Source organism: Drosophila willistoni, assembly GCF_018902025.1.
Source record: "Drosophila willistoni isolate 14030-0811.24 chromosome 2L unlocalized genomic scaffold, UCI_dwil_1.1 Seg196, whole genome shotgun sequence".
Lineage (NCBI taxonomy): Eukaryota > Metazoa > Arthropoda > Insecta > Diptera > Drosophilidae > Drosophila > Drosophila willistoni.
The window spans coordinates 9,293,921-9,317,783 of record NW_025814048.1 but is presented as its reverse complement, the minus strand read 5'-3'; the positions used below and the strand labels follow the sequence as shown (position 1 = coordinate 9,317,783).

Below are 23,863 nucleotides of genomic sequence, written 5' to 3'. Positions count from 1 at the left end.
GCTCAACCAAGGACGAAAAGTCACAAAGTCAGAGAAACGAAAAAAAAAAAACAGAAAAGAAATATTGTTTTGATCTTTTGTTTCTTGTTTTTTTTTGGCAAAGATTATGCATTGATTGCGTGTAATTATGAAGTCCTGCTGGCTGAGAAGGATAGACAATTCGCTATAAACACTTTTGCAGAAACCCTTTTGTCTGCCAGGACCTTGGCCAAAAGGCAAAAAGGACATTAGTCAGGAGTTGTAGCTGCTTGCGTAAAATTTCATAACCCTATGCGTTTCGTTTTCTCTTCCCTTTTGCTTACATTCCTAGAAATTCGCGTATCCTTTTTACCTCTTGCCAATCCGTTGGCTAAAAAATGAACAAGAAATCCTTCCGAACTTCCGCGTAAAAAACAAACATTCAACAATTGTCCAGGTAGAGGACGAAAGGAGCAAATGTTTCGCAATAAATACGCAACTTAGCGAGGAGTTAGGTCCGGTTATATAACGGGGTAGAAGGAAAAAATGCTTAAAAAAACGAAAACAAAAGAGGAAATCCATTGTCCTGGCTTAGCGAGGGACAGCGTATGGACAGAGGATGACAGAGGAAGCAGCGTTAATTACTCACCCAAAGGCCAATTGCTGGCAATTATAAAGAGCGCAGATGTGGCGCATCTTCCCGGGAACCAAGAGCCGAGAAGATCTAAGTGTCGGTGTGTGTGTGGGTGGGTGCACGGGGGGGTACATGGAACGGGTGAGTGATAAATGTGCGTGATTTGGAATGAATGCGCATCGATTAAAACCGCAAGGCAATCAATTTGCGCCTTTTACACCAAATTGGCTCGTACACAACCAATTAATGTCAGCGGGTGAATCCCCCCCCTACCATTCCATCTGTCTCTCACCCTTCTGGATTTTACACCCTCGCAAACCAGAGCAAAACAATTACAGGAGGGTCAGGGGTAGGGGTAGAGGATTTTTGTCTGCAACAACATGAGGAGGGTGGAGTGGGGGGTGGGGGGGAAATAAATAGGACGAACATTCCACACAATAAACTTCCAATAAAGTCAAACACTGTGCCGAGACGAGGCCTCCCTCCTTGCTCTAATTGCTGTTCACTCATCAGAAACGCTGCTAGGGGAATCTTTTTAGACTCCTCTGCTTCCCCCGAGTGAACTGGAGCGCGGGGGCGGGGAGACACTGCCAAAGCGTTTACCTAGAGGTTGTTTTGCATCATCCAACACCGCAATGAATGAGTGGCCATAATTGTGACTTTTAGACGATATTGGCGACGTCAGCGCCAACGTTAACGCCAAAAGCGACGACGGCGACGGCAGCAGCAGCCATTTTTATTGCCTTCCTTTTCCCCCAAAAACCAACTTCATCAACTGCAAACAGCTTCCGTTATTTTGAGAGCAAGCAACTCTCTCTCACTCACACTCCCCCCCTCACTATCACTCTCTCTCTCTCGTTCTCTGGTCTGCGCAGACTCTTTGAGCGTCGCTTGCTGATTGGTTTAAATTTTCTTGGAGCCATTGCTCCCATTTTTTTTTTCGTCTGTTCTTCTATTTTGGGCGTGGCATCTTTGACGCCGCGGTACTACGGCTTAAAGGGGAGTTGAGGGAAGGGGCCTGCTCTGCTTAAAGCTAATAAAGTAAAACAAAATAAAATGCTGCCATAATTGGCATCGTTAATGCTGAAACCATGAATACTAAAAAGTTTTTACGAGTTGAGAATATGAGGCAGATGAACTGTAAGGAGGGATATCAAGTGATGGCAATGCTGCAATTTCAAGATACTTCAATTTTTAGAAAAAAACACTGCACGACTCTTGGGAAAGGGCACTGGATTCATGTGTTCCATGCCATTTTCCTAATGGTTGTGTTTCTTTTGTTTTGTGTCACAGTTTTTTCTAATTCACTTAATTTTCTTTGCTTAGACATCAACAAAATGTAAAATTCTTTAATGGGTAGCAATTGTCTATTACTATTAAACGTATTTTTTATATTGTGTGTTTATGGCGCCTCTGAGTTCAAGCTGTTGGCATTTTCTTTGTGTAGTTAGCTATCTACATTTTGCCCACTGCCGCCATCTGGGCAGTGCTAGTGAACCAAACAAGAGCTCGAAAATATGCAACAGTTTTGAAGCAAAACTAAAACAAATTTTTACCGGTAGCACAGTTTCCCAATTTACGTACCTGAATTTTGAGTTTAAATAATAAATCCAAAATGGGTCCTTGTAATGGCAAACCCCCTTATGCTTTATTTGTATTGTTTTTTTAATGTTTGTCAATTAAATTTCCATAAAATTGTAACTTAAAATATATTTCATTACCTTTAATATATATAAGAAGTCCTTACGGAGGTGAGCTTTCTATTTGTTTATCGCTAAGATCGACCCGCAAACGTTTCCTCTGATGCTCCTCCACCAATTCAGAGATGCAAATGTTATTGTTGGACATCTGCAGCCATTTGACATACTGCGCATTAGTTTTCATACCCGCTATATGAAGATTGGCCTCAACGTTATCCAGTCGATGTTCCGTCTTGCTGATCCTGCTCTGGTCATCATTCTTTGATATGTCCAGCAGATGACGCACTCGTTGACGCAGTGTCTCGAAGATTATTCGCCCTATGACATGATTGCTATCATAGGGTGTCAAATAGCGGCCGAATTCATAGAAATAAGGATGTAAGCGCCCTAATTCAATGTGTGTTGTTTCTGCCTCGCAGACGGCCTTGTGAACATTTTTGTAGATTTCCGGAATGCAAACGGTGAAATAAGCATTGTTTACCTTTAGCTCTTTAATGTACCAGAGAGGCAAGTTGACAATGCGTCCCGGTTCCAAGTGGTCAGTTTGCGAGTCCCCCGCATCCAAGAATCCCATTCGCTGCAGCCTTGTGTTAACCCTGCACTCCACCTTTTCCTGCGTCACAAAAATGTCCTCGATGGAGTAGTAATGTGGAAAATAATTCATTTGTGCAGAAATTTGCCAACGATTTTTGCGCCAAAATACACTCACAAACCCAAATGTTTGGTCACACTGACAACACAGCACTATCCCCCATATTTATGTATTTCGATAGTCGATAACCGATCAGTTAAAAATCCCACTATTTTCATCCAGAGAGAGTGTGGCTCCACTCGATAAAACCGATGAGAAATATCGATCTATCGGTTTGTTGTTGTTGTTTTGTAACAGAGAAAGGTTGTGCGGGCGGATGTCGAATTTGTTTAAAACATTAGATATTTTGTTAACTGAAAGAAGGAGCGTGCATCTAGAGCCGAGAAAAAATCTACATAAATTCGATTGTACAAAAGTCGCACAGTGAAAACCGCATAAATCACTGCAACGCGTATTGCAAACGCGAAAACGTAAAACCAAGTGTAAAATCGACGGCATCCGCGTTAGTAACTAATATTAACTAAAAACCCGCAAAGTGCTACAGTTTCGAAACGAGAAGAGGAAAGAAAAAAAATATACATAGAAATTGCGGCGGCAGCAACAACAACAACAACAAAAAGTGAAAGTATTGGGTCAACCAGAAAGGAGGAAGAAGAAGAAGCAGAGAAGCAAAGCGAAAAAATCAGAATATTAATGAGAAATTAAAGTGCTTTAAAAAGAAAATTTTGTGAAAAATAAGAATCATCAATCACTGCTGAAAAAAGGCGTCAATTAAAAGGAATTAGTTTAGTTAGTTTACAGTGCAATTTTCCTCCTTTTTTTTTTGTTGTTATATGTGACGAATACTGAGAGAAAGAGCGAGAGAGAGAGCGCAAGAATATGGGCACAACAAAAGAGCAGCAGCACCAGCAACAACAAAATGAAGGCGATGCCGACGCCAGCACCACCCACACTTCGCAGTCGCAGTCGACAACGACGGCGCCCGCACCAGCGCCAGCGCCGACGTCAGAGGTTTTAATCATTCCTGCCACACAGGCCTCCACATTGGCCACAAATGCCGCCAAAAAAATACGCCGAGCCTTCTCAATGCCACGCAATCCATTTCGTTGGTCCCGCAAATTCAAGACCACAGCACAGGGTGTTGGAGGAGTGGGAGGAGGAGGAGGAGGAGGTGGGCCTGGTGGAGGAGTCGCTGCAGCCGGCAAGGATAATAATGGCAGCAATTCAGCCATTTCTTTTTGCGTCAGTGGCGGACGTGGTCGCAGTGGCAGCATTGTGTCTCTCAATAGCTATGAAGCAGCCTCCGAAAGAGTCACCACCAGCAACAGCAACAACAACAATAATAATAATACAAGCAGCAATACTACTACTACTACTAACAGCAGCAGCAACAACAACAACAATAACCAGAAACGGTCACGTGCTCTACGTCGTTCGTCCTTCAGGAAATTTCTAAATCGCATTGCCCAGCATCTGAGCTCTGGCATAAATGTGGGTGTAAGTTGAATCACCTCTATAAAAATCTCATTTAGTTATAGTAAATATATATGCATATTTATAGACTTGAAATAAATTTATATAAATCTTGTTGTTGTTCTTTGTTAGACGCTGCAGCTGCCTCTGCCGCTGCCGCTGCCTCTGCTCGAGTCTTATCAAATATTTTTATAAAATGGCAAACAGCAGCAAAGGGAGGCAGCAGCTGCAGCAGAGGGTAGAATCTTATACGATACGAATTAGGGGAGAGTGCAGCAGCAGCAGCAGCAAATCCCTCTTATAAGCGACGCCTCTGCTCGGTCAGGCAGCATCGTTTAGTCGCCTGTCTTATCGTTGACTTTGTTTTGCTCGTCTGCTGCATCTCTTTGTCTTCATCTTCGTCTCCCGCTAGTTGTGTTTTTTCTTCTTTTTTGTTTTGTGCAACGCACACACCCAAAGAAAGGGAGAGAGAGAGAGAGTTGGTATGTGTGTGTGTGTGTGTGTGTGTGATGGAAGAAAGAAATTTACTCCTGAGACTGAGTTATGTGCGTGTCGGCATGGCCGTTGCCCACCCACTGGGATAGAAGAGGAGGCCTCAAATCAACTTTTGCCACGTTTTCATGTACGTTTTTTTTTTCTTTTTTTTGCTGTTTCCTCTTTCTTTTTTGTTTTTGTTTTGTTTTTTGTTGTATTTTACTTTGCTGAGTCACATTTTTGGCTTGTCGATGATAAGAGCGCAAAGAGACAAGCTTAACCGTACCCCAAAAGCCGCTTGTATTGTTAGTCTTATCCCATACCCTTTCCAATCAAAGGGTACACCACTCATTGGGTTAATTTACTTATTAGTCGTTGTTTAATGAATTGGATAATGGATTAATTCTGATCTCAAATTTTTTAACCGATTTTTCAATTGATTATTTCATTTTTGTTTTTGATTTCGAAAATGGAAACAAATTATCTTCAAATTGTTTCTTAGTATCTTCTAAGGGTATTTTGTGAAAAGAAGTAAAATTAGATTTTAGATCATAGGATCCACTTTCTCATTCCTTTCAAAGATTCCTAAAACTCCTTGACACAAATATATTTTTATTATTAAATCACCTTTCATTATGAAAAGTGAGCTGATTATGTGTTTACAATTCTTTGTCCGAATAAATACAACGTATAAAAATAGCATTTTAAATATTTTTTATCATGCCATAAACTGATCAAAGTACAGTTGCATTCAACTTTTTGAAAAAGTACCCAAGTACAGTGAAAACTCATTTTGAATAGACAAAAGCCGAACCTTTTTGTTAGCTGGCTTGAAGACGATGAATAAGAACACAAGATTTTGTTCTCTTTTCTTTTTTTCCAATACATTTCGATCTTCTTTGGCTATAACAACTGGAAAATGGGAAAAAACATAAGTTTTTTATACATAAAACAATTAACAAATTTTTGTAAAATAAATATTTTAGACGCTTGACGTCTGTTTTGTCCGACCAATCCAAACTAATTAATCGATCTTCATCTGCTACTCCAAAGTTAATCAGGAAAACAGAAATATAAAAAAAAAAAATTGCTTTAACCAATCCTATCAGAGTATTTTCATTTAACCATGGAAAGTTTCTGATCAATATTTTAGAGAATTTAGAAAATTGAACAAGCAGTCAAATAAATTTAGAGCTATTCAGAATCCTCATTGGCAGATCCTTGAAGGGGATAAGACGAATGAAATTTACCTCCCCAAAAATGAGAGATTTCTCATCCCAAAATCTGCACTTGGATCAATTGATAAGCAAATATAGGACATTTACATAGATCCGCTACTGATTTCTTTGTGTGCCATTTATGACCTCTAATAAAAATTATATTAGTCAATTTTTAATTGTTCAATAGAGAAAGAGCGATACAGAGGAGAGGATGTACATATACAAATTCTCCGACATTCAAAATGATCATTGCTCGAGGACAGTCTATGGAAATTAATGTTATTTTTAAACAATTGCTGTCTCATTATTATTATTATGTATTTTCGTTGTTTTATACTAAAGTGAGAGAGAGGGAGATAGAAGAGACAGAACGTTAGTGGGCGGAGGGGAAAGCAGTTAACAAGTGTAACTAGGTGTTGAGGGGGACAAGGAGGGTAAGTCTTTTGTTTCGCAGACAACAATTGTTCAAATAAAATTGTGTTTTTTTCCCTTTCCCCAGTTTTTTTTGGCTTTTTTGTGTAAATGTTGGCAACATTTGTTGCTCGCTCGCGATATAATAAACAAATAATAACAGCAACAACAACAACAACAACGAGAAAAAAATTTATTTTTTCAGGTCGTGCGCTGTTGGAGCGCGAAGTTGCCGAACAATAAGAAAAGGGAACAGAGAGAGAGAGAGGGAGTAGTTGCCACCCTCTCTTCCTCTCTCTCTTACTTTCTTTCTCTTCATTCCTGCACTGACAAATGTGTGCCACGCTTTTGTCAAGAAAAATAACAACAAAGAAAAACAAGACAAAATCTCTCCTACTAACCATTTTCACCGAAAAAGAAAAACCAGTCGTAGAATGTAATGACAAGAAATGAACTGTCAGATACCGTGTAGGAAAAGAGCTGAATATGTGATGTTCTTAGTTGAGTTAAGAGACTTTCTTACTTATGAATGAGAAAACCTTTAACATTCTAGAACTTGCCAGTCAACTGTAGATACCCTGCTTCATTGCAACAATGCAGGGTATCTATCCATCAGATGAAGACAAGTGCAGGGCGCAATGACACACAGACAGACACACATACAATCCAAAAGGCAAACAGACAACAGACACAGTTGCCAGTAGTATTTGTTGTTGTTGTGCCTCCGATTGTGGAACAATATGAAGATGATGGCATTCCAGTAGCAACTCAGCAGCAGATCATTGCAATTGAATTTGATCTAATAATAAATTGTATACATATATAAACTTGTGTCTATTGTGGTTGTTGTTGTTGTTGTTGTTGATGTTTTGTTGTTGATTAATTGTAGAGGGCAAGACCTTAGAAAACATTTTACTATTTGACCTTTTTAACGCTTTGAATTCCAAATTTCGCCCCTCCCGCTTCACGTCGTTTCAGTCGTCATCGACGTACAAAAACTGAATTCCAAATTAAAATTAAATGAAATGCAATGCAAAGGCGCGGGGGTGCAAGTGGAGCGAGTCGGCCAAGAGGTTCAATGAAATCGAGACAGCAGCGAAAAAAAAAAGAAAAACGAAACTAAATAAAAAACAAAATATAAAAAAATAAGTAAACTTCTTGATTGTTGATATCAGAATACAGTAAAATCAATTTGAAACGCTCATTAAATACTTTTTACAGATTATGCAAAACAAAACAAAAACGAAATAAAATACAAAAAATGGGATTTTTCTGTTGGTTTTCGATTTCTTGGAAATTCTAATAAAGTTTATCAACAATGTCAACTTTTACAGTATCGAAACTTTAAAGCCTTTAAACCAATTGTTCTTATACATACACTTGATGGGCTTAAATGTAAATTCTTTATAGAGTTGGACAAATCGAACAATTCAATGAGGCAAAAGTTAAGTGTTTTTCTAATTTCTGAAGGCTTGTTTTTGGTTACAAAAATTTAGTAGAATGAGTTCGAAGTTATGTTCTTCTAATAGGCTTATATTTGTTTGTGATCAGCACTACGAGAAGAGTCCATTGGGTGCATAGGCGGGAAAAATGAGGGAAATTTGCTCCCAAAAGTATGCAATAAGTCGAGAAGAACTTGATTTTTGAAACATATGTAAAAAGCAATTTTAGAAAATTCTGCGAATGACAAAAATTCTAAAATCAAGCATTGCTTGTACACAAAGATATAAACTTTTTTCAAATATTCAACACTTCCAGCCTATTGCATCCCCCGTTCACAGTCCTAGATCCGACCCTATAAGGTGAAATGGTACATTGAAGTCGCCAAAATGTATGTAACAGGCAGAAGGAAGCTTCTCTGACCCCATAAAGTATATATATTCTTGATCAGGATCAACAGCCGAGTTGATCTAGCCTTGTCCGTCAATCCGTCTGTATGAACAATTAGATCTCAGAGACTCTAAGAGCTAGAGTAACCTACGGTGATCAAGTTTATTTAAAATTTTTGCCACGCCTACTTCCGCCCCCGCAAATGAAATAAAACAACTTTTCTCAAAAACTAACAAAGTGTTAGAGTCACCAGATTAGGTATTAAAATTGCTCGCAGATTATGATTATTTGAAATTTTTGTTTTTTTCATTTGATTCCTTTTCGTGGAAATGTCCATATATATTTTAACATGTTCCAATTAAGCCAGGAAAAGTTTTTATTTATTGAACGATTACAACAAAAGCTTATTATAAGCTCTAATTAGGTCACATTTTATCAAAATCAGATAAATATATCATTTGAACTTAGTTAGTAGGCCATTGGTTGGTAGAAACCAAAAACTAAGAAAAAAGTAATGAAAAGATTTGCCTCTTCCTGGTCTCTGGTTTTTCTTTTGAATATAATCCTTATCCTTATCCCACTAAGCCTGAATATAATTCAGATCACCAAATCAAAAAGTTATAAAACTCCATATCGAATATTAACATTTGTTTAATATTCAAATTACCCAAAGTTGTTCCAAGTTTTTTTCTTTCCCATTTAAATGCATAAATTCAAATCGAATGTATTACTTCATATTTTGCGCCTAGTTTTTGTTGCTATCTTTTGGCATCTTTCACCACCTTTCCCAGTCGCAAAAAAACATAAAACAAAGGGAAAAAGAAAAACACAAAAAAATAGCTACCTACTTATTGTTGTTGTTAATAACATAATGTTGCAATGGGGGTCCATTGTTTTGTTTTTGTTTCTTTCTGCTCTTTTTTTTTTGTGTTGAAGTGGAAGTTGAGGCTGTGGCTGCTACCGTGTGGCCGAAGAAGAATTACTTCATTCATTGGCTGCAATAGGTTGGCCTTTTTGATTTATGATTCATGCTGTAAGCATGTTCAAAACAAGTTGAAAAGACAAGTGGAAAAATGACTTATTAATATGCCATTTGTAGTTGCATGAGGCGACTATGAAGATCTGGCAAAACACGTGAAATGTGGGGGAGGGTGGAGGGATGGATGGTTACCTCGAGACGACTACCTTCTCCTAGATATTTCCGTAAACTAAAGAAAGAGCGAGAGAGAGAGAGAGTGCGAGTTAAGCGTGGCTCGTGTCGTTTGTTGTACTTGTTGATGAGCATGAGAGATTAGTACGTAACAGGGCGTTTACGGGGGGTTGGGCAGAGAGGGGCAGCTATATGTATCTCTGCTCCTTCTCGCTCTTTAGCTTGCTGTTTGTGTTTGCTGATTTTCTATGGCCGTATGAGAGAGTGTGGGTGGAGAAGGGGGCCGCCTATGGAGGAAGGACGTGTGCGGTGTATGTATTTCCGCTCAGTGGCTAAATACGTAATGTTTTCGGTTTTCGCACGTTTTTGCACAATCTCTCTCACTCGGTGGTCGCTTTCTCTCTCTCTCTCTCTCTCAATTCTCATTCAAGGTAAAATCAATTGAGATCAAACTAATTGAAAAATGTTGCTCGTTTCGTTTGCCTCTCATAAACAATAAAAATTTTCAACAATTTTTCGTTCTCTTTTTCTTATAAAAATAGTGTATTCAAATGGCCATGAACTTTTCATATTTTTAGATAGGGTAACGAGGTACACGTCATTGTCTAACTTAATTAAGCATATATACATATATATATTTAGATATAAATCTCAACCCAAGCAACCAACCAACCATCCACCCTCTGGCATGATTTATAAACTTGTCTCGTAGACTTAAATTTACGGTTAACGGGGCCCGTCCCTAACTAACTTATTTAATAATGATTCAACCGTTTGTCCTCTACATACCAGCTAGACCAACGTCGCGTGGTCTTTTTACCATCGTCCCTCTCCATACATATATATATGTGTGTACTTAATAATAATATCGCACCCCCACAACCAACAACAACAACAAAAAACAACATTGTACACGAAAAAATGATAAGCAAGGTGGTCTGATTAGAGAAGCCACCAATTTCAATTCCATTTCCACTTCCAGCACTCGCATGGCAATTTTTTTTTTTTCATTTTTTGTAGACACAACCTTGACAAAGCATTTTATTTTGCTCTCTCTCTTAACGTAACAACAAGAAGGCGTGCCCCAGCCCCCCCAACTGGCCCACTCACACCACGTGTGAGAATCATTTACGTAAACCAACCGCGTAAAAGCAGTGGGCAAACAATGCGCTAATTATTAGATCGCACTTGTTAGATAGGGTGTCAAAATCTGTTTGTCAATTCTCTCACTCTATTTTTGATATGATAATCAAAAAAAATCACTTCAAACTTATATAGTTATATATAGTTGCCAATATTTAATCTTAACTGATAGCTTAATAAGCAGAGTATAAGTTATAAATAGTTTTTAAATTGTTAGATTTCTATTTGAAATAGTTCTGACCATGCGTGAGTGAGGTGTTTGAGTATATAGAATTCCATCTGAACTCTATTAAGAGATACTTTAATTGCTTGCAAATTAATTAAAAAGCAATTATATTATTAACTAACTAGATCTATAACTAATGATTGTCAGTGCCGCAATCATAGGCGAATCTAGGCGGAGGAAATGAGGGAAAAAAGTTTTGGAAAATTCTGCGAATGAAACAAATTCTACTATCAAGCATTGCTTGTACACAATTTTTATGTTACAAGGCATAACACCACCCTAACAATTAAACATATAATCGTAGAATGCAGAGATCTAAATCGAGCAAGAACAGAACTCCTGCACCCAAACCCCTACGAAACCATAGCTTACCCTTCCAACAAAAATATCACTGCACTAATCAAATTTTTAAAAGCAACCAACATATACCACAAAATATAAAACCCCCCCAATAATTTAAAATATTAAAGGTAAAATCCCTCTTTATATAAGAACAGCTACTTTAAAAACATATTTAAGTAGATTTAAACAAAAATCAATTAGTCCATTTGTTAGCTTAAGGCCTAGTAGCTATAGCAAGTAAGAATATTGGCTTTAATTTACAATCACTGCCCAATCATATTATAAATAAATAAATAAATAAGTTACAAGGCATACGAAAAGTTAAAAACTTTTTGCAAATATTAAACACATCCAGCCAGCCTATTGCATACTTAAAGGAACTTATTTCCCCCATTTTACAGTCCTAAAGGAGCGCCTATGGCCGCAATTAAAACTGTCTGTGGCATTAGTAGTCTTAATTATATTATATTTTTCAAAAATAGAAAATATGTCCTAAAGGGACAGACAAAATTAATGCATTTTTATAAAATTTTGTGCGAATTTTGACTTTAACAATTAAGTGTAATGTTAATAAGCAAGTTTAGTGTTCTTAAGAAAGTTCAGGACCATCTTTGATCTTTATTTCTAAAGTTTTTTTGTGTAATTTATTTATATCATCAAAAACTGGTCATTAGACCATTATAATTAGGCCATTATATCATCAAAAACTGGCTTGAGAACCATAAATCTTATCAAAAATCAAGTCTTATTATCAGACTTTTTAATGCTAAAACTTATTGAGAATTATAACTGAGTAAAGCGAACAAAAAGATGTAGAACGCTTGATACAACTTGCAATCAGAAAAAAGAACAGTTCGAAAACAAACAAACTAAATAAAAACATTCATTTCAAATAACTAAACTATCTAGATTTGATCATAGTTAAATATATTTAGCATACTTTTGGCTTTAAGCGATTTAATTAGTTTCGAAAAATGATTTTATCGATATCAGACATGAGTAAAATTTATTAAACTAGTCTAGAGAACCCCATCGATTTCAAGGCCTGCTGTCCTAATCAATTGAGCGAGCTTCTTATCTCAGTTGTCTGACATAACGAAAAATCAGTGCAAAAATGAAATAAAACACATTTCAAGTTTCGCCGCTCGGTTAGTCAATCATTAGTCTGACTGAGTTTGTTAATATATTTTCATGTCAATTAAGACTAAAATATGTGAATCGGTATCAATAGAATATGTCACGTGATCCGACGTCAACCACCTGAACTTAGCACCAAATCGAGAATAACTGAATATGAAAATCGCTTGATTTGGCATGACGAATGACAAAACCAAAAAAAAAAAAAAACGAACGAACGAACGATAAGGCGACTGTCGCCTAGTGACTCTAATAATAGTTTTTTTTTTTTTTTTGTTTTTTGGTTGGGCTTATATGAAATGCCGTCGAACCAGTCTCAAAGCTCTCAGAGAGAGAGCTGATAGAGATCGACTGAGCTAAGCCAATTTTCATTCATGCTAAAGTCAGCACTGAAAGTATATATAGAAATAACAACGTCACGGCAGCCGCAACAACAATTATCTTCAATTATTTACAATTATTTAATAAACAAACAAACAAAGAAAAAAGGTAAACTAAAAACGTAACTGCATCTAGTGGCACTTTTTTTTCGTTGCTGTTGTTGTTGTTTTTTCTCCTCTTGTATTTGGGTTACGTAAAGCTAAATACATACATATACTCAATTCAGTTCAATTCAATACCCCTCCGGTTTTTAATCGTATCGAAGCGTATCGAAAAACTTGCCTGGCTAGCTTATCAAGCACCATTTTGCTTTAACTACCTAAAACCAATTGGAATTCTTTCGATGCCAGACAAAAATCGACACTTCAGTATAAGTAATCATATAATAATTCAATACTCCAGTTTAAATGGAATAATAAACATTTTCACAAAACGTAAACAAATGTAAAATTTATTGCAACGAAACAAAATATACTCTAGAAATAATTTGAAGTTTGGTCAAAAGAAAAAGATTATTTGAAGTCTTAATCTTAGCATTAATTGCAAAATGTTCATTTTGGTAATTAAGTTCCATTTAATTTTCGAAAAAAACTGTCGATCTTAGTTGATATAGTGGATTTGTTAGTGGATTGCGTTATTCTTAGTCAAAGACTATCTTTTACTTTTCATTCCAATAACTTTAAGATGAAAGATTTAATAGCAAACATTTCATAGAACGAAATTTTTAAGTACTTAAATATTTTATTATTATTTTTGGGTTCATTTGCATTAAAATTATGCGCTTGATGTTTGAAACCATTTTACATAATTAAAGGCAATTGCCATTCCAAAGCTTCAGTGTTAGAACTAGTTGGGAATTCTAACAGATTAAAGCGAAAAAAGATTGGCAAAGCTGGCCACAACTTGCAAATCAACAAAGCTTTTGACCTAGTCAAATGAATTAAGTACTTCAATTCAAATAGCTAAACTAACTTGATAGGATCAAAGTTAAATATATATTTTGAATACTTTTGGATTAAGTTGATTAATTTAGTTTCAAAAAATGAGTTTTTTGATATCCAACACGAGTATATTGTATTCCTGCTGAAAGCAGAAGATTTTGAATTCATTTTCATTATAAAATATCAAAATTCATTCCTATAAATCTGGGTTTTGGTCCAAATTATGGTACAAGCTTGTAATCTCAAAAGGATTTAACAAAGATACTTAAAAAACCATATAATATTAATAAATTTTGCTTCACTCTATTATTATTATTCAACTTAGACAGTATTTTCTTGAAAATATTAAACAATCTTTCCGACATAGTGCAAAATAAATGCCAATTTCGAATGCCCTTAAACTCGGGAAGGTACAAATGAAGCCACAAAATCTAAACCCCCCATTAAATGCCCTCTCTAAAAAAATAAAAACAGCAGCACATATCGTATAGTATAAACAATAAACTTGCCACTTGAGGCGAACCAAACGTCGTCTTCTCTTTTCGCCCATCTTTCCCCCCTCTGCTTGTTCTCTATATGCTCCTGTTGCTTGTTCAGTTTTTGCAGTCTATATATGTGACTTTAATACAAACAAAAATAGAGAAAGAGAGAGAAATGTGCTTAAATTTATAAATAATAATAATAATGATGATGATAAAATTGCCACAGTAAATTGAGACAAGTGGCAAAAGCAAACGACGATGTTAGACTTCTATTACCGGGGCCCACAGTCTCAAGCAGGCAGAGAGCTCAATTAACAAAAAAAAAAAAGAACAGAGCAAAAATATAGAAGGAGAAGTAAGAAGATGAGGGATTCAACTTTAGCCGGTATACGCGGCGTATGGGTAATATATACATATACATTTTCTGTGTTCCATCTCCAGCTGTGTGTGAGAAATACTTTACATATTGGCCGCGATTAGGTCAGCAGAGACTGTTCGAAGAGGAAAAAAAGGCAAAAATTCCACTCAATTTACTTATTTATTTGAGGCTTGACGTTCCGTTCCGTTCAGTTCAGTTCAGTTCAGTTCAGTTCAATTCGCTTCGTTATCGTTATATTTTAATTTCTTTCCTCTCTACCTCGCTACCTACCTTCATCTATATCTACCTAGCACTTGGCCACTTTAAGCCATAGAGCTTAGGTTCGGTTTACATCATTAGGATTTCAGTGTTTAGGTTTTTGTTTTTGTCTTGTTTTAATTGGGTTTGTCTAATGAACTAAGCTCAACGGCTTAAATTCTAAACCGGCTGTTTTTTTTTATTGAGAAAATCGGCTTATTATTCGCCAAGTATTAGATAATTAAAGCAGATGCAAAACAATAATTCATATTATGAAATCATATCTTTTGTTAGATTTGACCAATTGTTCTGCATTGCCAATGCTTTTGGCCTTGTTTGCATTTTAAAAAGCCAAGTTCATGCCCTTTTCAAAAACGCAAAAACTTGGCAGTATCAGGCCACTTATTTGCTGCATCAATTGAATGTCAATTTGTAAAGAAATGGAAGAAAAAACAAATACAAACACACACACACACACACAGACAGACACACACTGAGGCAAAATCACAGAAAATTGCCAATGACGTGATTCACAGAATAACAAGTTCAAAGTTTTAAGATCTATATGAAAATTAATCGTTATGTTTTCAAGTATGCATCTGGTTTTTGTTTTATCTTTATCTTTAGCTTTAATTTTAGACATTTAGCATTAAATGACGTGGGTCATATATATATTTATATATATGGGCAATAATCTTCTTTCGTCTAGAATTTCAAGAGGTTTTTTGCCATTTAAATGAATATTAGGGATGGATTTTAGCAGGTCACATCCTTAACTTTCCATTTTCTAGTTACAACTATTACTAAAATATAATCTAGTTCGATTGGCTCCTTCTTTACCTTAGCCCTACATTATATCCTTTATATATTTTGTAAGGTTTACAGTTGCGAATTTACAGTAATGGTCGTCCTAGGTCATCATTTGGTCCACAATAAAGTATACGCACAGTGTGACAGCTAAGTTTAGCTGTTATTAGTTAATAACATTTACGTTTCGGCTGATTGCTGATGATGTGACTGATGACGGAAGTTGCAAATTTACATATTCCACATTTAACACATTTATTGTAGGACACTAAAATATTTTGATTTTGTTTGAGTCATACCTAGCCAGCTCAAGTTTAATCTTTTATCTGTTTAGATTACGATTTAATCTTTTAATAAAGAATAATCATTTGCTTTTAATGTATGTACATTGTATATATGCCAGATTAATTCAATATCTTTACAATCTGTGCCTATGACCTATAAAGGAATACAAACTTGGAAAATCTTTTGATTCATCCACAGTAGACCTGTATTCCTTTATAGGTCAGAGTTGCTGAAATGATTAAGGATAAGATTTATTGCATCTAAAATCTTTAGTTTAAAAGTTACTTATTTTTTATCCAAACTTTTAAAATTGTAAGCATTTTAATCAAATCAAGACCTAGTCATAGTCAGTAATCACAGAGAAGGCCAGAACGTGAAGATTTCAAAGGTGTACTTATAAAAATTATATTTCAAGTTCTACGATCAGAAAACTTATTCTTAAATATCAATCTTTACCATCATGAAGTAAAATAAGTAAGTCCCAGCAAATTAGTCAGTTAACCCTAAAGTTGGTCTGGACATAATAATCGGAGTGTTTTAGACATTATCAAAAAACAAATTAAACAAAATTGAGGTAATTTTTTGCAACAAATCTATTTCTTAAATAGGTGATAGTATTAAAATATTAAAAATGCATTAGTTAGAACTTGTTTGTAAGAAAGGATTATGGATTATGCTGCTCACTGGGGGAAACAAGCACGAAAATTTTGAGTGGAAAAGTAAATCTTTGGATCTTATCTCTAGTAAGAACTTTTAAGAACAACCTTAAAGACCAATTATTAAGCCTGATGGCACTAATATCACGTAATTTTTAGGGGGAAAAATCCTATATAAAATCAGGATGCCATACCCCGTGTAGAATCCTGCAGGTAAACAATGTCGTCCGTGCCTTGGCCCAAAAAAATATTACTTTACTTTATTTTACAAGGATCACTTTATTTAAAGAATTATAGTTGCACAAGTGAGTGAGACTTATGTACATAGAAAAATTAAGAGTGCAGGACACACAGTAACATTTTCTACTTAAATATGGTGGAGTAATAGAGAAATTAATTAGTTAATGAAAATTAGTTCAGTGATTCTTAGTTGAGTGATTCTTAAGTCTTAACATCAATCTCTTGAAAAATAACTTTTGTCTCTGGATGGACATTTTTGCCAATGTCCTTACAATTTCGAATTTGCAGTTTTTCTTAATTTAAATCTACAATTGAATTAAATTAAATTGAATTGTAAATTTTTGGAAATTTTGGTGTTCATTTAAAATACCTATAAATTCGGCTCATCTGCCACAATCAGAACTCAAGATTGGATTTGCTTGTGTAAATTTCCCTCTATCTTCCGTTCTTGTTAACAACTAATCTAAACTCTAGAGTCCACATATGTCTTTCATTCTCCCCCTAATATTTATTATTACTAACTTACTATGTTTTCACACATTTTCATCTCTTTTCTTCTTCTTTTCCTGTGTCTATTTCGTTCAATTTTTGGTTTTGTCTATTAGTCTGCAGAGGATAATAACTCTGCTGGCTGTAATCGTATAACACTTATAGAAATCGTGCCATTCTATACCGGATGCTGGCGCAGAAAAGAGGTAAATAAATGGTTTTTCCTTCAACTTTACTTTTTGTTGTTGTTGTTGTTGTAATCGCATGTTTGGTTAAATGTCATGATCATGCCATGCCAAAAATAAAGAGGAAAGAAAAAAAAAGCACTTTTCAAGTACCAAAACACGCCAATTCTTCTGCTGCGAGACCTAAAGACGCCTACACACACACACACACACACACCCGACCACACACTCACCGCCCACGCCCATCGTTTGCCTTTTTTTTTTTTTAGGTTTGACTTAGGTCTGGCCAATTGACTATTATGCCGTTGATTTCTTTTCTTTTCTGTTGATTTTTTTGTTCCTTTTTTGCTTTGTTTGTTGCGTGGGTTTTCGCTTTCAACAAATAAGTATTTATTATATATATAAATGTATATATATATATATGTGTATTTTGGTAGAGTAGAAACCGGCTTTTGTATCTGTGATTTGCGCTTCTCACTCTATTCATTGTTTGGCTCTTCCCATCCCCTCCCCAAGATTTTGGTCTATTCATTTATTTTGTTTGGTTTCTTCTGCCAAATCGATTGATGACGCTTTGTTTTTAACCACATCTGTGCCCCGTCTAATAGTTCTTCCTTCTTCTTTTGTTGGTTTTTGGTTTCGTCATTATCTTGCATTTCCTATGGGCAGCAAATAAAACCCACTTAGCATTGACCCCCAAATAGCCTCGGGGCTAATGCAACACCGAAATGACCTTTAACCGTTTCATAATTCATAAAAATTCAACTCATTCCACTTTCCAGTCCAGTCCATTTAGTTTAGCCCCAGTTACTTAAAATGTTAACTGTTTTAAAGTCAGCCAAAGGGAAAATGTTTTGCAATTGTCTAAAAATTTTATATCTTATTTGACTTTGCTCTATTTACAGTCCAAAAAAAAAGTTTCATTTAACCATGAACAAAAACAAAGAGAAAACTTTTTTTAAATATTTAAATAGATTTTTGAGAAGAAAAACTTTTCTTTAGAGAAATTGTCGTAAGAAATCGATCAAAAACTTATTAATAAACTAGGAAAAACTTAAGTAAAAATTTTCTCAACCATTTTGTAACATATTTTTACCTTAGGGTAAACTTTTAGCCTATCAATCATTAAAAAATTTGGTGAGAAATTCATTTCTGATTTCATTTTCATTTCCATTTTTTTTTTTTTGTTTGTTAAAGTTGAATGAAAACTTCCATTCTTTGAATTATTTATTTACAAAACTTTCCGCTCAATTGCCTCCCTTTACCCAGTTGATTAGCGACCTTTAGATAAACTTAACGTGTACATATATATCTGTATCTGTAATTTGGTTATTAAATATTTACTTAACACTACTAACAAGGTTATTACTATTATGATAAGAGGTCTAGACTGTAGACTGAGATACATATGTTTGGTAGTAGTGTGAACCGCTAGAAACTGGCTTGCAAATCCAATTAATCCACAAAAATCTCTACACATTTCTTGCAGGCTAATAAAAATGGACAAACTGCTGTTGGCCTGGGTACGACGACAACGGGAAATGGATCTGCTGGTGGTGGTGTTGGTGGTGGGGAACGTGTGCCCCCCATTGGTGGCTATCAATGGCCGGCTGATCAAACGCCAGGTGTTATGGGTCTTAAAAATCATGGTAACACCTGTTTCATGAATGCAGTTCTGCAGTGTCTCAGCCATACGGATATATTGGCCGAGTATTTTGTATTGGATCAGTATAAGGTGAGTTTGAAATTACAGTGAAACCTCGATATAACGAACTTCGTTATAACGAAAAACCCAATATAACGAATTTTTTGTTAAGTCCCTTGAAAGGACTAAGGTTTTACATTTCAGTACCTATAGCGAATCAATAGATATAACGAATAATTTTGCGATCCCCCTCAGATTCGTTATATCGAGGTTTCACTGTAGTTTCTTTTCCCATCACTTGAACTACTTTTGACCATTATTTTGCAGGCCGATTTGAAGCGTCGCAATAAAATCAATTCACGTAAATTTGGCACCAAAGGTGAACTAACCGAACAATTGGCCAATGTTTTGAAGGCTCTGTGGACCTGCCGCAATGAGAGTGATCATAGCACAGGCTTCAAGGCTGTGGTCGATCGTTATGGTTCACAATTTCGCAGTTCCACACAGCATGATGCCCAGGAGTTTCTATTCTGGTTGCTGGACAAGGTGCATGAGGATTTAAATACGGCCAGCAAGCGACGCTATAAGAGCATAAAGGTAAAGTAAAGAGAAACCAATATGATTCCTTAATCCAACTTGTCTTTTGTTGCTTTCAGAATTCCTATGGCCGTTCGGATGAGATAATCGCCGCCGAGACACTGGCCAATCATATACGCTGCAATAATAGCTTTGTCCAGGCTGTATTTCAGGCTCAGTTTCGCTCTTCGCTGACCTGTCCGCGTTGCAAGAAGCAATCGAATACCTTTGATCCGTTCCATTGCATTTCGGTGCAATTGCCCCAATTGACGCAGCAAACGATATTCGTAACCGTCGTCTATATGAAACAGCAGCCACGTCAGATCAAGATGGGTCTGCGGGTGCCGGCGGGTTCCCCAATTGTGGCACTGCGCGAACAACTGCAAACGGACACGGGCATAGCGGCCTCTCGCATGGTTCTGGTGGATCTTAATGCTGAGGGATTCACGCGCGTCTTCTATGACACGCAGCCGGTGGAGACGCTATGCAGCATTGAGACTATCTATTGCATTGAAGTACCCGAGGCAACTCCAGTGCCAAAGTCGGTTAACACACCGACACCGGCTCCGGTCAAAGATGGGGCAGAGAAATCCAGTGTTTCGGCGGGAGGTCAGGCGGCTCCAACGCCGGATCTGCTACTCCTTGTGGCCAATGTTAAGAGGGATAAGAATGCCAAAGAGTGTTTACGTTTCGGAGCCCCGTTCAGTATGAAAGCTCCGCGAGATTGCTCCTATCAGGAGTTGCAGAAACGTATGTTACGTGAAATTTCCACGCTGCTCAAGCCGGAGGTTTTCTCCTATGCCACACCACTCACCGATATGTTCAGAATACGACTGCAGGATCCGTCAGCCGATCCGGACACTTATCTGGAGCAGGTGGAGCATCCTCTGCTAACCGAAATGATTGATATGGCCTTGTCGGTTCTCTCCACGGAGGCAGGGCCGCCGCACATTAAACTCCTGCTCGAATGGAGCTCCCCTGAGGATCATTTCGTAAAGCTCCAGCAAGAAGAGTTGGTCGAACACGAGAGCGTCGCTCGGCTGAGTGCCAGCAAACCAAAGGACACGGCTTCGCTGACTTTGGAGCAGTGTCTGGAACACTATACCAAGGCGGAGACGCTTAGTGCCGAGGATGCATGGCGTTGTCCACACTGCCAGCAATATTTGCCAGTGGTAAAGACCTTGGGCCTCTGGTCATTGCCTGATATTTTGGTGGTGCATTTCAAACGCTTCCGACAGCATCAATCGAAAGGTCCGCAGGCGGCCAAGTTAACCACAATGGTTAAATTTCCGTTAAATGCTTTTGATATGTCGCCGCATTTAGCGCGCGGTTTCCATGAGAGCAATAGCAACTCCTTGGGCTTGGATGCCCGGAGTAATAGCGGAAATCTCTGGAAGAAGGCACGCTCCTCGGGCGATTCACGCTCCTCCACGCTCAATTCCCGCAACGAGCCCAAAGATACACGTTACGATCTGTATGCCGTGTGCTATCACCAGGGTGACACTTTGGAAACGGGACACTATACGGCTGCTTGCAAGAATCCCTACGATCGCCAGTGGTACAAATTCGATGATCAGCGTGTAAGCAAAGTGCCCGAAGATGCTATCGAAGAGGACATCATCAACAATGAGGCCTACATGTTGTTCTATCAGCGGCGCAGTGTCGATGCCGGCGAATGCTCGGGTTCCAGTTCGAATTCGGGTGATCATTGGGTATCCAAAATAACCCCAGCGACAAGTGTTGGCACCACCAGCAACAGTGGAAAGGAGAAACCAGATGCTTCAATTCCATCCAATGAGGTGGCGCCTCCTGCCGCTGCTGCTGAGCTAGAGACAGCAGCGGCGCCTACAGAGAAAGCTCAATCCAAACCAGTAGATATACCCAAAGTTTGTCAGGATACTGATGAAGGTGAGATAATTGAGTGTCCTTTTGATGCTTTTAATATTAATACTTTGCATTTTATAGTCACCCCCATGGAAGTGGAGGAACTCGTTGTGGTGGAGCCAAAACAGGTGGCTCTTAATGTGGAGGACTTGGCTTTTGCCGATGCCGATATTGAAGTGGAGAAGACAAAAACTGAATCCAATTCTCTGCCAGTTGACACCCCACCAGTTGCCTCTCAAGAGCCTGAAATTGCCATGGAGGAGGCGACACAAATATTTGCCATGGACGAGGATGATTGCACAGAGCTCAAATCAGAAGCATTAGAGGAACTTGTGATACCAAAGGAACCATCTATTGAAAGCCAACTTGTATCTCCGATTGCTGAGATCAAGACCAATGGACATGCGAGTGCTTCACCCACATCCTCATCCAGTTCAGCCTCATCGGTGGCATCGTTATCATCCAGTTCATCGCCGCGTTCGTTGACCACATCGGTGACGGCGGCATCCACATTGCAGAATAAATTCAATGGCTCATATGGCCCAACTGCCGCCGCCCTCTTCAATGGCCAGGCCACACCCCAGCTATCGTCTAGCCTACAATTGTCACGCCAGGTTTTGCATAATCACTGCAACAGCAATCACAACTGGCATGGATCACGCAGCAGTGTGTCGGCTGTGGAAAATGCCACTCAACAGCAGCAGGCAGCAGCCGCCAGCATTAGTTTGCGTCACTCTTTCTCCACCAGCTCCAATTACAAGTTGCGCGAATGCAGTGAGACATTATCCTCGCTGTTGCGCAACTCGGCCAATACTTGCAGCAAGGATACGCTGCTATTTATCGATCAGCAGAGTCATCATCATACATCGGGACTGATTGAGGACGATGATGATACCTATATGGGTCGATCCCTGTGGGTCAGTACAAACAACTTACACTCGTTTTTCATTGAAATTGATTTTAATAGTTTACTTTTCTATCTCTCCGTCTCATTATAGATTTCCCCAGTGACGCCACACAAACTCATAACCGTTTCGCCCAAGAATTAGTTTTCAAAATTGATCCACACACAAAACGCACTATAGACATAAGCCTAAAGATTACTTTATATAAAACAAAACAAAAAAACAATTTCTATATATAACGAACGAGCATTACTTTAAGCTATATACACTCATATATATATACATACATATATATACCGATATCTACAATAGTTCTGCCATATTGATGGCACTAAGTTTGAAAAGAAAAGTTGAACAACTTTATATATATATATATATACATACATAAGTTCTTAATTCCATTTAATTAGTTTTCTGTAATTTATTTTAAAGGCAATTTTTTTCTAAAAACGCCAATGACGATTTTTCTTTGTAACCAATTGACTTTGCATTATTTATAAAAAAAAAAAAACCGAAAACAAAACACAATATTTATTTAGCTAAAACTTAAAGTACAATATTCATATGATTTTCTTTATATATGATTTCCCATAAAAATGCCTGGCATATAAACATAATTTTTTCACAATTTTTGTTTTGATTTTCCTATTTTATTTTATATACGAAACCAAGTTTCAAATTCTATAAATATATATATATATTTGATTTCAATTACTCATTTCTATATACTTGTAACATTTACACGTAAAATAAAAAAAAAAAATGGCACAGCTGCGTAAGGGAAAAACAAATATTACTTGAATAATATTAATATATTGATTTTCTTTTTCATAAACCGTTTTAAAATTGTATATTTAGGGCAAAGCATTAAACCAAAAGTAAACAAAAAGAAACATTGTTTTTTGCATAATGTATACTTTATTATACAAAAACGATAAACATGATTATATATACAAAAAAAAAAAACAAAATATATACGTACATACTATATTATACTTATATACAGAGTAAATCGAGATGTGTTTGTATGTAAACGATAATGTGTCGAGGAAAATTTCCGAATTACTTCATTTAATCGTAATGAGGCGATAAAACAATGTGTAATGTTCATTGAAAAATTTGTTGGATATGAAATACGATTTTGAAATAAAAACAATATATTACAAAAAAGAAACCAAATACAATTAACAATTTAATCTTGAATGAAGTTGAATTCATTTGGAAAACTTTGTAAACTTTATTATCAATTAGCTTTTGGATCATTTTTAAAAAGTAATAGCTATAAAATTTTGCTAAGCTTTGGCGTTAAATTCTGGAAATTCAATGTGAAATCTTTTGAAAATTGACAAAAAAACAAGGGATAATATTTCTGAAATTTTCCCTTTTCCTGATATGAACTTTTAGCTATCCCTTGTATCCCACTAAATAGTTTGAAAGCATATTTTGGCATTAGAATTAGAAAATGTTTGTTGCTTTTAGTC

At 36.8% G+C, this 23,863-nt stretch overlaps 2 protein-coding genes across 3 annotated transcripts; one reads left to right on the top strand and one right to left on the bottom strand.

Moving 5' to 3' along the window:
• Positions 1–2,317: 2,317 nt before the first annotated feature.
• LOC6640117 (DNA replication complex GINS protein PSF3) lies at positions 2,318–3,022 on the bottom strand. The gene has a single exon (XM_002062901.2). The coding sequence runs from the start codon at positions 2,954–2,956 to the stop codon at positions 2,336–2,338; it is 621 nt and encodes a 206-aa protein (XP_002062937.1). The 5' UTR covers positions 2,957–3,022; the 3' UTR covers positions 2,318–2,335.
• Positions 3,023–3,166: 144 nt separating this feature from the next.
• Positions 3,167–22,621, top strand: LOC6640003 (ubiquitin carboxyl-terminal hydrolase 43). Of its 2 annotated transcripts, XM_002062902.4 has the most exons (7): positions 3,167–4,381; positions 17,304–17,393; positions 18,862–19,107; positions 19,345–19,614; positions 19,674–21,501; positions 21,559–22,394; positions 22,476–22,621. In XM_002062902.4, exons 1-7 carry the CDS (start codon positions 3,764–3,766, stop codon positions 22,524–22,526), a joined length of 3,939 nt encoding a protein of 1,312 aa, XP_002062938.2. In that variant the 5' UTR covers positions 3,167–3,763; the 3' UTR covers positions 22,527–22,621. The 2 variants fall into 2 exon arrangements, with proteins under 2 accessions (XP_002062938.2, XP_023037765.2); XM_023181997.2 differs by lacking the exon at positions 17,304–17,393.
• The last annotated feature ends 1,242 nt before the right edge of the window (positions 22,622–23,863 follow it).

Excerpts from the sequence above, each read along its gene's own strand:
- LOC6640117 (XM_002062901.2), bottom strand. The coding sequence starts at position 2,956 with ATGAATTATTTTCCACATTACTACTCCATCGAGGACATTTTTGTGACG.
- LOC6640003 (XM_002062902.4), top strand. The coding sequence starts at position 3,764 with ATGGGCACAACAAAAGAGCAGCAGCACCAGCAACAACAAAATGAAGGC. Across the intron at positions 17,394-18,861 it reads GATGCTGGCGCAGAAAAGAG|GCTAATAAAAATGGACAAAC; the intron begins GTAAATAAATGG and ends CATTTCTTGCAG. Across the intron at positions 21,502-21,558 it reads TTGTCAGGATACTGATGAAG|TCACCCCCATGGAAGTGGAG; the intron begins GTGAGATAATTG and ends TGCATTTTATAG.